General features: G+C 42.9%; 1 protein-coding gene across 2 annotated transcripts in view; it reads right to left on the bottom strand.

Annotated features, from left to right (window-relative positions):
- Positions 1 to 2,383, bottom strand: part of RAB3C (RAB3C, member RAS oncogene family) — a 145,372-nt gene extending 142,989 nt beyond the window's left edge. The window contains exon 1 of one of the 2 annotated variants that reach the window (XM_075726635.1): positions 2,324 to 2,383. In XM_075726635.1, coding sequence (XP_075582750.1) covers positions 2,324 to 2,383 — 60 coding nt within the window. The remainder of the gene's footprint in view (positions 1 to 2,323) is intronic. The other variant, XM_075726636.1, reaches the window with a different exon arrangement.
- Between the last annotated feature and the right edge of the window lie 14,648 nt (positions 2,384 to 17,031).

Below are 17,031 nucleotides of genomic sequence, written 5' to 3'. Positions count from 1 at the left end.
AACAGACTGTTCCATAAATCTGTTGTGTGCAAAGAAGCAACTACATTTGTTTCATATAATAGGAAATCAGACAGCTAAAAGAGATAAATCAAGCAATCAGATCAGCCAGTCTAAACCACATTTGAATAAGGCCCAACCATACTAGCCTAATGTTGGAAAACGAAAGGACTTTTAAGAAGAATCCACAACAGAATATTGTTTTGCTGGAATATTTAATAAGAACAATATGCTATTCCCAGTATGCTGGGAATAGTGTAAGTAGAAGAAAGAAAAAAAGATGATACAGTAACTGGAAGGGAAAAATCAAACCTCATCTGCCAAACTGCATTTTCACATCTTGGAAAAATCCAGATGCTTGTGATTATAATTTTGGATGAGAGATGCTTAAAAATAGACACTGTTTGACCATCTCACCAGCCTTGAAAAAGTGGAATTTGTAGGGTTTTTTATAGCTCTCTGCTGTCTCTTTTTATACTAAGGCCATGATTTCTGCTGACTTTTATTCAATTATGTTTAACAATAATTCCGTTTGTACTGACAACCATATAAAAAACCCAAGAAACTGTTCTCTGATATGTGTCAAATACACATTTTTTATATCTGGACTTTCCTTTCTTTAGATTTTATTTTAATTTTCTACCATCATTTTGTTTCCACAACTATTTAACAATGTCAGTGAGTTCAACACCTGTCAAAAATGTCAAATGCAATAGTGACCAAACTGTAGTTGTCATCCTTTACTAGTGAAATTTGCTTTTAATGAAATGTTCTCCAAAGCGAATACATACTAAACTTCACCATCTGAATAAGCGTGTGTAAATAAATGGCAAATACCACACAAACATTTCCAACACATGCATGTACCATGCAGAACTAGGCATTTTAAACAGCATCCTAATTATTGCTGTTTTCCAATCAGAAAAATGAAAGACATTCTAACTGAAGAATGGCTTATTTCTAGAGCACCCCTTTGGTTGAAAGGTTTCAGCATGTGACATCTGAGCAATTGCTCTGCAAAAGATTTATGAGATTATCAGTGTCTGTCCAAAGTCAAGCAAACCCAACTCCATATCAATGTAACTTAAGCTTTTGCACTTCTTTTTAAGCATGCATATTGAAGAGGATGCAGACCTTCCCTTCAAGCTGAAATTCTATTACTGCCAGAGTAGATATCCAGCATGAAAAATATTAGCTAACGGAGCTGCAGTTCATAACTTAAATCACAGCAGACTGCAAAAGTGCTCTTTGCATCGTATAAAATCAGCAGGATTGATTGCCACCAATCCACTGGTAACATGACCGATCTTCTATTAAAAAGCAGTCATGTGTTCGAGTGTATAGTCTGGGGCCCCCAGAGCTCCTGCATGAGATTATAAAATAGGCACTAATTACTAACTGAAGTACAGTTCACAGTGTAAACTGTTTTAAACCAACAACCTAGAAACTGCTAAAAACTTTGCTTAATGTAACTTGTAACCGTACAGCGTCTGTTTGTCCAGTGTTAATGGGCAGTATATTTTTTCCATATATAAAAACTGCTGAAAAGGGGCCACCTCTTTGCTACCCCCAGTCCTAGCCATGAGCCATCTCTCCCTGGTGCAGATGGACAACTTCTCATTGAATAAACAGGTGGGGATGCCAGTCTCCTGTGCATCCAGGTAGGACCTCGCACACGCCTAACAACTTACATCCATTCATTCCCAGGGGAGCTGCGATCAGTGCTCATAGGGCAGTATCTGTAAAAGACTGTTCAGTTTGCCCAAATGAGACCCAAAACACACACGTGGCCAAGGCGGCGGGGTGGTGGCCACTGCAGGGCCGTACCGCCCAGCCTCCTGCTCTGGCTGCCCCCCTGGCCCGGGGAGCCGTGCTGCTGGGGGGCAGGGGGGCCCCACCGCACCCCTGCCCCGCCATGGGCTGCGGTCGCTCGCCGGGGACCCCTCGTACAGGGACACGACCCCCCTCGGCCCCCTCACGCGCACCCTGGGCCCCTCACGCGCACCCCGGGCCCCTCACGCGCACCCCGGGCCCCTCACACACCCCGGGCCCCTCACGCACACCCCGGGCACCTCACGTACAACCCGGCCCCCTCACGTACACCCCGGCCCCCTCACGCACCCCGAGCCCCTCACGCACACCCCGGCCCCTCACGCACCCCGGGCCCCTCACACAAGGGTCGTCCTCATCCCCTCCGCCCTCACAACCCCCGGCCACCAGCGGCAGAGCCTGGCCCGCCGGCCCCGCCATGCCGCGGCAGGGTGGAGGGGCTCCTGCCCCGTCCCGCCATTGCCCGGCTCTCGCTGGCGCTGCGCCCGCCGTCCGCCTCGCCGCTCAGCTCGGCTCCGGCCCGGGGACCGACCTGCATGGGCGCTTCGTGCCTCATCGCCGGGCGCGGCCCGCCGCTCGCTCCGCTGCCGCTCGCCGCTCGCTCCCGCACGCCAACAGCCGCCGCCGCCGCCGCCCGCCCGGGCTCTGCTGACAAACCCGCGTCGCGATCAGCACCGGAGCTGTCCCCGCTCCTCCCCCCGCACCGCCCCTCCCTCCCGCGCACCCCCGGGAGCTGTAGTCCCGCTGCCCCGCTCCCCCGCGCCCGCCCCCCCCAGGGCGGGGAGCAAGGACTACAACTCCCGGCAGGCTCCGCGCCCGACGGCCCGCCGCCGCGGAGGACGGCGCGGGCGGAGGCGGTGCAGCCCGCGGGGCGGCGGGGCGAGCGCGGCGCTTTGGAAATTCCGCTCGGTGCCGCGGAGGGGCGGTGGGGCCGGGGAGGGGCCAGGTAGCACGGGGCGCCCCGGCGGGGGTCGCGGCGTGGTGTGCCCGCGCTGAGGCGGAGAGCAGGGACGGGGCTAGCGCAGGCGGGCTCCGCCGCCTCGGCGGATGCGCTGCCCTCCGCGGCCCCGGCGGCCCAGCCCGAGCGCCGGCAGCCGCGGAGGAGCAGCGCCGGACCGGGGGAGCGAGAGCGGTGGCGGGGACGGTAGGCAGCGGCTCTCCGCGGGCTGCGGCGAGTGGCTCGGCGGAGCCGGACGAGCGAGCACCGCTCCCCTCCCGTGGCGCGGCGCGGCGCTCTCCGCGCCTGCAGCGGCGTCGGGCGGCCGGGCCCGCGCTGCGCTGCCGTTCTTTGCTGCGCTGCCGTTCTTTGCTGCGCTGCCGTTCTTTGCTGCGCTGCCGTCCCGCGCCCCGCCGCCCCGCACCCGCAGCCAGGCTGGTCCCGCACCGCCCCGCCGGCAGGGGGCGCTCGCCCCGCCCCTCCGCGTCCCGCGCCCGGGAGCCGCGCAGCGCCCGGCGGCCCCGCCGCCCCCGGGCCCCGAGGGCAGGGCCTGCGGCGGCCGCCGCCCGGCACCCCCGGGCTGCCCGCAGCGCCCACCCTGCCGCGCTCCCTCTCCTGCCTGCCTCGTCCCTCACAGCCGGCCCTGGGGCTGAGCGAGGCCGAGCGCCCTTTGGCATGGCAGCTGCTGGTTCGTGTCCTTGCTGTTGCATCGTGGCAGCCCCTACACGCGCCATGACTTCCCCGCCTCTTCATCATATCCCGTTGTCCCTGCTTTCCCTTTCCTCGCGTGGATTTCCTCCGGCCTTTGACAAACAGGAGCAGGCTGCGCCGGGCTGTGCTGCTGTAGGGTGGCGGCAGCCCCATGGATGGCGGGCACGGTGTCCGCTTCTGGCTGGTGGCACTTGGTTTTGGTGGCAGCGTGGGGGTCACCGTGAAGGAATGACGGTAAAACACCCAGAAAGCACCACACCTTCTGCACGTGTCCCCAAAGCTGGTGGTTTTTTTTGGGTTTTTTTTTTTTTTTGTCCAGGAAGATGTTTTAAATGTCTTGGCACTTTTTCTGTAACCCTGTCCTCTAACGCTGAGTCCATACTTATCCTGGGCCCAAATATACAGGTCTGTAGAGGGTAGGAAACGTACAAGCAGCGTTGTATTCAGATTTAAGCTTTGTTGCCTTCTCCCCAGCTGAAAGGGTGAAGCCACCCTCACGTGGGTGTGAGCAGCAAAAGTGACTGGCTCTGGGGGTGTCTGCCCGAGGTTTGAGAGCTGGGCAGAGAGGGAAGGGCAGGAGAAGGCAGGTGCAGTGGCTGCCAGCAGTCTGCCCTGTGGGCTACCTACTTCTATGCATGTGCTCTGTGTTGGGTAAAGTAAATCACCTGTAGGAGCTATGGCATAGGCAAACTGTATAATAGAGCCGTGCATATGGAGTGTGTGTCAGAAGTGATTTCATTCTAGCTCTGCAGGTTTTCAATTTCATTTACAGCTGTTTAAACCTACCTCACTGTAACATGAAAATAGGGATTAAATGGAGTTTTTTTCAAAGACACGATGTATGCCATCATGCATTTTTGCAGCTGATTCTTCTTTCCTGTATGGAACACTGAATATTACTCTTTCTGCCTATGTGGTCATGTAGGCATCATGAATTTGCTCAACCTTTTAGACCATCTGTATGTGTGCATGCATGCATGAGCACACTGAGAGTTCATTTTTTTTTTTTTTATGCATGTGATTTATTCTTTCTATCAAATTTAGGTGAATACATACCAAAAAAACATGAGAAACAACACATTTCCCTCTGAAAACAGGGCACATCATATTTGTTATCAATTGCCTTTATGGAAAACCAGAGAGATTCTTCCTCCTATTAAGGCATTTTTTTAATGGAATTTTGTTTTTAAGAAAGTATTATATTACACAATTATGAATTTATTAAATTATAGCTTTCCATAAAACAGTTCTCAATTTTGAATGTCATTTTAAATCTTAGCTAAATAGATGTGTGAAACAGTAGACTAAAATATTCAGAGAAGCTTTTGATTATAGAATTTAGAAAGTAGATACTCTGGATTTATTATTCTATTAAACTTTTAAAGTAGATTTACTGAAGGTACTGTATTAGAAATTACAAGACATAAGTGAATCTGTGTTCCCAAATATCCTCCACATCTTTTTATTATATTGGCATTTATCTTAGCTTTGAAATGTCTAAGCAATCTCTCACTTAAAACCTCCATACAGGGAACTATCAATAGAACATAAAGAAGGGTTACTTTTTAGATTGCTATATGTCCTCCTTTAAGGCATAGGATCATTTTTTTTTTTTTTTAACTAAAAACATTAAAGTAAACAGCATCTCTGCACAAACAATACTTTTCTGTTTGTTTAATTTTTAAAAGGCATAAAAAAGCAAGAAGTAATGCTGAGATTTTGCTTTGTGTGTTGGTTGGAGAAACAATACTTTTTTTTTTAAAATTCAGGTTTTGTTTATTATTTGTCTTCTGGCAGTAATGTTGTCTTCTTCCTTCTGTCTTCTTCGGAGGGTTTTGAAGATAGTATGGGAAAGAAATAGACCAGAATTGAATAGTATATGCTAGGCACAACTAAGGTTTTGTACCTCAAGCATCCTAGTCCAGTGGTGTGCTGTGACAATACTCCTGAATACTCTTGTCTGCAAAGCACAGTTTTACAGGGCAGGAATTTCTGTTGATTGCCAGTCACAGGGTTACAATACATTCACATTTTTGGTACATGGTGTGCTTGAAGCTCTCTTTTGCACATAATTACTATGAACTAGCTGTTTTTACCAGGTGTTAACATACAAGGGACCCAGTTTAGTAAAATGTCTATTCTTTTAACCAGGAATAGTAGAAACACTGCAGAAATAGTCATGAACATCAGTTCAGGTTTTCAGTGGCTGCTTTGATTATACTACCTCCTGTTCATCTGCTAACACTCAGAAAAGTGAAAATTTTTTTCATATCAAATGTTGAATAATGGAATGCACAGAACAAGTTAGTTATTATTTCCTAACTTGGACTAAAGAAAAAAGGAGAAATTTTCATTTTCCTTAGGTGATGGCAAATAGTCATTCAAATAACATGTCATCACAAAAGCTAACGTAGGATGGACATGCTGCTCATGAGGTTGCTAGTACATTCAGTGTGGCTTATCTAGATGTACAACAGTGTGATTTTAGAACATTTTTCAATCTTTGTAGCACAGTTTGTTTTTTACCCAAAACACTAATTTTACAGTACATAGAAGATAAACAATAACTTTCAGGGTTGCATACTAAATATAAGACATCTTGTATTAACAAAGGCACCAGGAGATGACTGTTTTGTATGCAGCTGAATTGTTTTGGATGAGTGAATTCTGGAATGATGGACATGCTGACAAAGCTGTTTCTCAGTTTTGCACTAGAGGTCTACATAAGTAAAAATAATATAAATGCAATGTAATCTCTATTTCACAAGTTCAATGCATGTACTGGGAGCAAATATTTTCTGTGCTTTCAAAACTTTCAAGGTGTAGGCCATGCTATAAAATTAGCAAGTAAGTAAGATTCAGAAGTAGAAAAAGCCTAAGATGGAGAATAATAAGGCAAAGAGAGCTAACTAATGATCGGTGTTCCTCTCTTGTAGTTTTTAGATCAAAATACAAATCCTTTCAGTTTTTAAATTAAGAAAATAAAGGTTCACAATTCACAATTCACAATTCAGCATGGCATTAGCTGCCGGGCTAGCTTGGCCCAAGGCCAGGCTGCCTCTTCTTGCATTTCCTGAATTCAGTGAAAAAAACCTTTTATTACCCAAGATACCTGATAAATTCTTTCTTCCTTGTGGCTACCAGGAATCAGCATCCTTGTACTTTGGGCTGCAGTACTGAAGCCGGGAGAGAGACAGGTAGAATCTGACCTTTTTAGTGATCTATGTTTTTGCTCCCCTGTGCTTTTTCAACTATATCATGCAGAATCTTTTGTTTCGCCATTAATATTTAAACAATATTTAGGGTATTCCAGCCCAGACCAAAATCAGCTGTACAGGCACTCATGGAGCAAGGAAAAGAGCATCCACAAGTCACATAGGCTATGCAGGAATCTCATATGAAAGGGCAAGAACAGAAGACAAATCTCTCCAGGTAGAGGCTTAATCTGTGAAACTGCAGGCGTTGGTGCTGCCTGTATTGGCTGCAAAGCCTCTGAGCCCTTGGGAGGAGGAGGGAAGCAGTCAGCTATTTCATCACGATAGGTACACCTATCGTGTACCTACACGATAGGTACACCTACATCATTTCATCACGGTAGGTACAAAGTGCCAGCCATTTTGAAATATTTATACATCTTGGCAATGCTTAATCTCATGTTCTCTTCCTTAATGTCAAATAGCTTTCTTTTTTTCCCTGACCTTTTAGAACACAATATTTCTTTTACTTCTGCATGCTGTTTGACTTATCCTGGGATTGGACTTTGGATACAGAGAAAAGAAAAAAAAAAAGAGAGTCACGGGTCTTTCACTAAGCAGTAGAGGTCATTCACCCTGACTCAGCCTGTCATATTTGCAAGTCTGGCTTATGCTTGCAAAATGTAAATGTTAAGGTATGCCTTCTTTAGACTTTTCTTCTTTTCTTTTTTTTTTTTTAAAAAAAAAAAAAGAAAAAAGTGTGGGATCTTTGTATTTGACTAGGCAAACAGGAAATGAAGAGAGCAAGAAAATGGTGATTAAAGATCTCAGGAATGTTTCTTTCCAATGACAGTTTTAAACATTATTTCATCAAGAAGGCAAACATAAATTAACAAAATACAGGTCTAAACTGAAGCTAGAAATTCTGTTGAGAGCAGATGTGGCACTGAAACAAGACAAAATCTGTCTCAAGCACATATGTCAGATACACACCCATTAAAAAAAATCTGTGGGGACTTCTTGTCAGGCTATAGGACAGATAAACTACATAGAATCTTGTCATGGGATAAACCATGGAAGTGTTTACATTTGCGACAGATGAAGATGCTTTACTGCTTTATAGATGCTTGGTTTTGTGACCTTGCCAGATTTTGCAAGTCCTTAAAATCCCAACAGACGAGACTCACACAGCAGGCTGCAGGACACACACTGCTGATGCATGAACTGGAGATGCCACAGTGGGGAATGAGAAAGCAGTGGCTAAAAGAGCCAGTCTGATGCTCATCACATAAGACTTGGTAGGTCAGTGTTACAATGAAAGACAAGTAAATGGTTCCTGTCCGTGATATTTTTTTTCTTTTTCTGATTCTCAGTATAGAAGATACTGTTTGTCTCTTCCCTTTTAAACTTTGCAACCACTAAAATGGTAACACAGAACTGAAATGCAGCTTTTTGTTTTGTGGATAAGGGACCAAAGTAAATCACTACAGTTCTGTCATTGATGGAAATGAGCACTGGGGTAATCTGTCTTTGCACTGCTGTTGCCATGGCTACTGGGTCACAGCACCAGATACGCCATCACATTTCCCGCATCCTTGTATTCTACATGCAATGGCTTCATTGGCATATAGAAAAGGAAAAACTTGCATTGTGGTTTTCATTTTCTACTGCATAGCACACTGTCTTGTCTGCATTAAGCTCACCCGGGTCTGTTGAATCAAACAGGCACTTCATGCATCTCCCTTTGCTACATGTCCTGGGGCTGAACAAAAAAGCCTCTTACGCTTGACTCCAGTCACCACCTAATCTGAGCACTCACACCCCTATGCATCTGCATGTCCAGTGACCTTTGCATGCAAGGGACAAACTGCCACCTGGAGCTGAAGGTGGCAGTACTTTAAGCCTTACTGCAGGGTTGCTGGTACAAAGTGTAACTTTAAAAATCTTAAAAATGTCTGCTCAGCTGTTTCCTGAACAAGGGCTTTACACTCAGAGTATGCATGCCATTCAAGAGGAAGACAAAAACAGAGTAGATTCATCGTGATGGGCAGGTAATAAAGGTTGTAGACATTATGGAATTAAACCCCATGCTTGGAATTATATCTGCAGAGATATTTAGTAGCAGTGTGTGCATCATCAATTTAAAAAATGCACTTAAATTACAGATTAAATGTATTGCTTTCTGTATGTCAGAAGAATGGTTCTTTTACTGCCCATGTATTTCCATACCATTAATCACAAGATGTGTCCTAGAAAAGAGGAAGCTCTGATGGGAGAAAAAAGCATGCATTAGTTTCTATCAAGCATGGAAATTCTTAAACATGGCAAACAAAATAGAGTTTTGTCAGATCCATGATATACCACATCACAATTCTGCACGGTCATTGGATGGCATTGATGGCTCAGTGCTGGCAACAGCTCAGATCAATCAGATGACCTAGAAAGAGGGGTTCTAGGGCCACTGCTCTGGTAGGAATTTTCACACAGTTCCTCCCATCAAATCATTTGTGCACTGCCAAAGCAGTTGCTAAAACAGCATAGCAGCAAACACCATGAAATTAATTCAGATATATTAAGTTCTGCACAACAGCCAAGGGAAGCAGCAGCCATAAACAGTGGGGTTTAGGCTCTCAGACCAAACAGGCTGATTTTTTTTTTTTTTTTTTTTTCCCCCCTACTCTTGGTGAAAGGCTGGTTGGTTAAAGAAATAATCTCACTGATTTCATCAGATATACACACAGTCAATGAGACTTCTAGGGGTGTCATGATCATTCATTTTGCATCTGACTTGTCTGTCTTCCCTCAGTATGATGTTAGCGTAAAGCTTCCACTAATTAATGGAAATGACAGAGACAGATATTGCTACAGCTCACTAGTTCTTCTATAGTTCACTATATTTTCTTTTGAAAGTTTCTGCTACAGTAACTATAGACTGAAGTAAAAAAAGAAGGTGAAAAGAAGAAACATTTAGTTAAAAGAACTGCATGTAGTCAGATTGCATGTTTTTCAGCCAAAACTGTAAAAATGAATGAGGAAATAAATATATTCACATCTAGCTCTAATATAATTTAATTTTGCTTGCTTTTTCTCATCTAATAAGCATTTCAAGATAGAAGCACAGTTGCTGCTAATGATATCATGGTGATTTTATCAAGTACTTCCCATGAATACTCTGCAGCTGTGTTAGAAGAGGCTGTTGTGGCAGGAAACAACCGAATAGCTATTTTTGGGTCCCTTAGCTATGCATGACTCAGGAAGAACAAGAATCATTACTTGATTTTTCTATTCTGCCTAGGTACTTAAAACACCAATCACCAGGCACACTCAGACATCAGTCCTGTTTCATCAGGGAGATGAAGAATAAGCCTCTGGAGCTCAAATGTGAGGATGTAATTCTGTGAGATGCTGATCCCCTGTAGATCTCATTAGCTTTCAGTTAGAGGCATCCACCTTCTCTCAGGTCTAAGATCTTAGACCAAAATTCAAAACCAACGAAGGAGCCCCAGCTTGGCGTTAAATGTCACATCTACTTCATGAGCATCATTTGTAGTCTCTAAAAGCCAGTAATTTTTTCACCAGAGTAGAGACATTGAGTGGTTGGCAGATTCCATACATGATTAATGACATATTGCCTGCCTCCATTTTACTCCTTATTTCCAAGTTAAACACTTCCACACTTCACCATCTTCCTTATTACACACACAGTACATTATCATGCTAGGGAGCTGGCAGTAGCCTCTAGCATTAGGTCACCATTACTTCCCATTAAAGGAGAGCTTTCGAACTGTTTCAGAGAAATCGTCACATCCTATCTCTATTATCTGCAACTGCCTCATAATCTGTTTGGAAAAAGCATTGGGGGGTTGTCCCCTATGTGAGTATGTCCAAATTTTGAATGTCTGTATCCTTCTTTTGCTTTTGCTCATTTCAAAATTGTACATCTCACCAAAATAATAACTGAACATAAACATCTGAATGTAAGGGCAGGTTCAGCCATAGTAACATGGTTTAGCTCATTTTGCCTGGCAGTCCTAGGGGTGTGCTTATTTGGCACACGGGACTGAGGGTATGGAGGAATTAATCAGGAGGGGAATCAGGCTGTGTGCATAGTCTGTCCCAAGTGCTCTGGAACCTGCAAAATATGTAGAAAGCTAGACCGTAAAGGCAGGTAGATAAAGACAGGATATGGTAGATTAATGTTTTGCAAAAGAACCCAGTTCTACCATCATGACTTGTGAGTAAGGTATCATGCAAAACATTGGCAGCTGACCAGAGGGTCCACAGTTAGATATTCACTACAGAAACCGTTGTGTCATTTTAAGACATTGCATGGAGCTGGCCAATTTCCCACCAGAGCCGATGATGGGCACTCACAGAAGTCATTCCATTAGCTCTTCCCGCTGCAGTAGCAACCTCTAGCAAGGAGGAGTAATGGGCAGTCCTCAGGGAAGGTTCCCTTACACTGCCATGCTGCAGTGAAACTCTCAGCACAGTCAGCTTCCATGTTCCTCATTTTTAGGGTGTCTAAGTGCAGTCTGATTTGCATACATGTTTAGATCTCACAAGTGCAATCGAAATGCCAAGCTGCATGTTCTGGAAGAATGAATGTGGTCAGAAATTTGTTTGAAAGTAGGTGTGGGTTCTGCCTTTACCACTGATTCATTAGGTGGCTCTAAGGAAGTCTCTTTGTCTCCATTTCCTTTCTGTAAAATAAGATAATATTGCTATCTCATCTTAATTGGTGCTGGTTTTGGGGGTGTTCGGGAGGGGAAAAAACAGGAGTTAGGAGGAAGAAAAAAAAAAAAAAGACCTTGAGCAAATTAGTAAGATTATGTTCTTTGAAAATGGCTCTTAATAGGATCCTGTAAAAGAGAGATACTTAGAAATAAGGATAAAAATAATAAGCAGACAATTATTCCTGAAGCAGTGTCTACCTATACACTTTCCAAAGAAGAGAAATTAATTCTGCAGTTGGAACTCTATACTATAAGAAGCTTGTTCCCCCTATTCCCCCTCCTATTTCTTGCAACTGTATTGAAATGCAGAGGAATGACAATTAATGTGCTGGCAACAAATTTTAATCTTCTTTAGGACTTGCTAACATTCTCCAGGATAGTTTTTCAGACAGCATTTTGCCAGTTCAAATAACTTCAAGTAAAAATATTCCTTCAAGAAAACTTAAGATTCTAGAAAATTTTGGGTTTTTAAAAAATATTTCTCAAAGTCTCACTACTAGCTTTGCATAGCAGAAGGAAAACAAAAGTCTTGGGGTTTGGGATATGTGTATCTTGGGATACACAGTTCCAAAATTATCCACTGAGATAATACTCTAGCTAGTTTTCAGCAGGGCCTGATGCTTTGTGTTCAAAATTTCTTCTAGTTTATGAATCATTCTTTATGTTCTTGGAATAGGTACATTCATAAGGAAGGATTTACTTTAAGCTGTATCTGCTTCCTCAGATTTTAGTACATTATTATTCTCATCTGGTTAGAAACACAAAGCAAGGTCATATGGCTCTAGTTTCAATAATATGAAATGTAGATTTGTGGTTGTTAATCTCATTTGTCACTAGGATTGCCTTCATAATTACTCACCCGCCGGCCTTGTAAAGTAAAAACACATGTACTGCAGTAATGTCAACCTCTTTGTATTCATCCAGTGTCCCAGATCATTCCAGTCCTATGACAGCTACTGAAATATATGACAAGTTCAGTCAACCAACAATGGCAATGAACACTCCGGTTAAGGGCACATAGGCAAAGCATTACATCAAAAGCTCTACTGTTCAAATATATATTTTTAGGGTGGCCAGAGCTGCAGTGTCAGACATCAGTGAAGAGGGAGAAAAATGCATTCAATGGAGAAACACATACTGTACCTTTCATGCATGGATCTTTTGGCATCACGCCTCTGAGCTCTAATAGCTTGCAAGAAGCCAGGGCAAAGACTTTCTTTGAAGTGAGCTGAAGAAAGAAGTCATCTGTTAGACCCAGATGGCCTTTTTTTTAGCTAAAGGAACATGAAAACAAAGCCATATATTTTCTGTTTTATTTGGAAAGTATCAAAAAGCTTGGAGTGTAACAAAGCAGAAAACTTGTTTTCTATGTATTTTTAAACCTTTTGATTTCATTTCTTCTGGGAGTAATAAGAAGACCGAACCTATTTTTCTGCCTGAGACCTGCATCCATGTGTATTCTACCATGGGTGCGTACTGAGTTTTGCAGCATGTCCGTCTCAAATGAGAATAGTTTCACTGCATGAAAAATTGGTTTTACACAGGTAACAAACATAATGCTGCTTTCTAAAAGCAATGCATCAGCAAGTGAAGACAAAAGCCAGCAGGAGCTTCAATTATACAGAGGAAAAGCAGATGTATTGATCAATACACTGTATGTATGTAGCAGCTCTTGAGTCAGCCATGCCAAACAGCACTCAAGAGGCTGGCTTCCCTGGCTTCAGAGTCAAGGTTTATCACAGATATGGCACCTGCTCCTATTCTTCAGTAGAAAATTGCTGCATATTCTATTTGATTTGCAGCAACAGTATTTATCAAAAGAGAGAGGGTTGTCATAGGGAAGAATTTCAAGAAGCCTGCCTGAGCTGCCTCCACAACTCAGGAAAGTACACTGGTGCAGTGCCCAGGCTCTGAATGGAAAGGAGAATGGAAAACACGCACATTTCAATGATGTGAGCAACTGAGGCACCAGAAATTCATATAATTGTGGACACTCAGGGGAAACGGATTTTCTTCAATGACTTTATGCAGAAGTTGATTGTGTTTGCCTTTGTGTATGGGAGCAGGAGGCGGGGGAATAATACAATAAAGGAAAGAAACCTTATTGCTTCTTTAAAAGAATCTTTGATGCTTTCTGGAAAAAAAGACCAGCTGAAGCTGAGAACAAACATAGTTTGGAAGTGCCACACATCCTAAGTAAAACCATCCCAGACTCAAACCCAAATACTTACACTAGTGCCGTCTACTTCGCAACACTTTTCCATAAAAGAACAAATCTGGTTACCTACCATGCACTTTTTGTCCTCCCGCAGGTTTAGGTATCTGTCCTGGTTTTGGCTGGGATAGAGTTAATTTTTTTGCTAGTAGCAGGCATAGTGCTGTGTTTTGGATTTAGTAGGAGAAGAATGTTGATAACACGCTGATGTTTCAGTTGCTGCTAAGTACTGCTTATGCTAGTCAAGGACTTTTCAGCTTCCCATGCTCTGCCAGGTGCACAAGAAACTGGGAGGGGGCACAGCCAGAATAGTTGATCCAAACTGACCAAAGGGCTATTCCATACCATGTGACATCATGCTCAGTATATAAACTGGGGGGGGTTGGCCGGGGGGCAGCGATCGCTGCTCAGGAACTGTCTGGGTATCGGTCGGCGGGTGGTGAGCAATTGCATTGTGCATCACTTGCTTTGTATATTATTATTATTATTATCATCATTATTGTATTGTTATTATTATCATTACTATTTTACTTTATTTCAACTATTAAACTGTTCTTATCTCAACCCAGGAGTGTTTCTCACTGTTACTCCTCCAGTTCTCTCCCCCATCCCATCGGGGTAGGGGGAGTGAGCGAGCGGCTGCGTGGTGCTGAGTTGCTAGCTGGGGCTAAACCACGACAGTATCTGAAGTAGTCTGCTTTTCCCAGGTTTGTAGCTCTGCACTCCAGGGTTTGAATATGTAGTCTATAGCAGTATTTCAGGCTCTGAGCAGTGTAGGTAATCTTGTTGAGTGCATCTAGTAATAAAGGACACTTACTAGTGCAGCATAGTTGGCAAAGGAAGAATGAATGACTACTGTCCTACAGCAACTTTGATTTATATGGTGTTAGATTCCAGCCATGGTCTCTAAGCTTTCCTTGTGATTTTCTCTAGGTCACCTCTCCCTAATAACCACCGTCAGTTGTTTCTTGGTAAAAGCATCGAACACAGACAGTATTAAGCTCTAGAAGGCATCTTCAATGCAGGAAATTTTTCTCTGTGCTAACCAGAATTGCATAAAGATCACACATACATTATTGTGAACAGACACAGTGGAGGTTTTTATTTATATTCATATTGCATATCTGTTTATTGCAGATATCAGTTTAACAGAGGTCAGAGTCGGCAGCTCTCTACTATACAATACTAATAGTTGTGCTGTATTTATTCTGCCGTAGATTGTAGCATCTGTTCTAAAATCAGAAGTAAAAAAGGCAATTCATAGTATTTAAATGTTCATAGCTAATTTTCCTATATGATAAAAATATAGGTATCTTGTATATCCATTACAATCTCAACTACTTGAAGACAAGAAGATCAAACTATTAAGAGCATCAAAAATCTCTTGCACACACAGGAAGCAAGCATAAAAGAAGTCTGTGTTTCAAGGTAATAAATTAATGCTTATACTAGTTTAGTAAAATGTTGAGTACTATTAACATCAAGTCAGCAATATCTTTCAAAATAAATACATACGTATCATAGGATATTTCCTATTTATTGCCTCTCATTTTTGGTAAATCAAACAAAGACAATATCGTTAACTATGTATAATTTACATTGATTTCAATGTCTAATTCCTGGGTACACACATAAAGTCTATGTTTCCTTTCTTTTAGAATTATTTTAGCTAAGATTATAATTATAGGTAATTAAGGAAAGGGGTGTTCATTCTGGGTCATAGTCGAGTCATTACATTGTGATAAATGTGCAAGTACCATCAGTATATTTTATGTAAGATATAATTGTTTTGAAAAAGGGTGACTGAACACTATTGAAGCCTCATGGAGGGATCGAAGGAAGATTGAGTTTCTTCAGGATACTTTAAAACATAGTCTTTGTCCTCCACATTCCCTTCATGCCAGCTCTTTCCCAGAACCCTGGTAAAGGCTGATGCCACATCTGGGCTGGCTAGTATCGTGATACAGTTCTTTCAGGCTGCTCTCAGACTCTTATTACTCCATTTCCTCTACCATCTCTTTCTGCATTTGCCAACAGAAAACATTTGTGTTTACTTTCAAATGGATGCTGGAAAAGCTGGCAAGTCCCTTCTCAAAGAGTTTCTTTGGAGAAACAGTGTCAGCAACACAGAGCTCCTCATCTACAAAACAAATTGGAAGTGGGCAGTGCTGGATCGCATGTGCTGCCTCTCTTTAAATGCTCTCACCCAGGCGGAAATGAGAAATAAGCTTAATATTGCCATTCCTGACCACTATGAGATATTTGTCTGAGTCTGCATTACCTTAACTGTCAGCAAACTACCAAGCAAGGTCATTACTACATCCACCCATAATTTACCCCTGAGCAATCAGAATTGACTTCTTACATGTAATTATGTCCAGCAAATATATTTAAGTTATCTGTACCATGCTTTTGATGGCTGCAACAGCCTCATATGCTGTATCTCTTTTAGCAGACCCTCTGGTAACTGACAGAGGGAAATCGGTTGGAGCAGAGAACAAGAAAATAATAAACAGCTAAACTAAGCTCTTGGCTTGTGTTAACAGATGTAATTTATGCCATTATAGAATGTCCCCTGCTGAACATTTCTTCTCCAGAAACTGAATAAATGGAGGGAAAAAAAAAATCTATGAGTGTTTTAATCTTATTATGTTTCAGTGATGACCCCCTTCTATATCTTCTTCCTAGGATCCTGAACTCAATGTTAAAGTGCTGTATAATACTGATTTTCAGATGTGACTTTGACACTTTGCTTTGTTTACACCTTTCCACCCAAAGAATCCTGCCTGTATAAGCTCAGGTTATGCTTAGTTTATATAAGCTAAGCTACATAAGCTTGGCTTATATAGGCTTGTATAAGCTAGGCCTTCCCTTAGCTTCAGACTGTGCAGTTAAACGTAACATCCAGATGTTTGCAATTTGCAAGCTGGATGTATTGTTGTGAGGGTTAGCCTCTGTCACAAATATAGTTTTTCACATGGCTTTGGTTTAGCAGTAATTTAGGATTTATTAATATTTTTGAGGTAGATCACAAAATTAGGTTATATAATTCTTAATAGCACTTAAACATCAGCCAATTTAATAGAGGGTTTCAATGGAATATGTTACAGTTAAGATACCAGCTTAGTTAAAGATTTGAGAATAGCAAGGGTTACCCAAAATTTACAGCAGGGTTGCACACACAGATGGGGTTTAAATCAAATCACACACAGAGAGGCAGACAGACCGACAAACAGCTCTAAATCAAGTTCACAAACACATAGACAGACAGACAAACAGTTCCAAATAAATTGCACACACGCACACACACAGAGGTTAGCCTATGATTAGAATTTCCCCTTTCGTCAGTTTCATGAATTACTCACTTTTATGTGCCGGCATTCATCAACGGATGATTGGTGAACCTCACAA

Source organism: Pelecanus crispus, chromosome Z (assembly GCF_030463565.1).
Source record: "Pelecanus crispus isolate bPelCri1 chromosome Z, bPelCri1.pri, whole genome shotgun sequence".
Taxonomy (NCBI): domain Eukaryota; kingdom Metazoa; phylum Chordata; class Aves; order Pelecaniformes; family Pelecanidae; genus Pelecanus; species Pelecanus crispus.
Note: the sequence above shows the minus strand (reverse complement) of the source record. Positions and strands in the feature narration are given on the sequence as shown.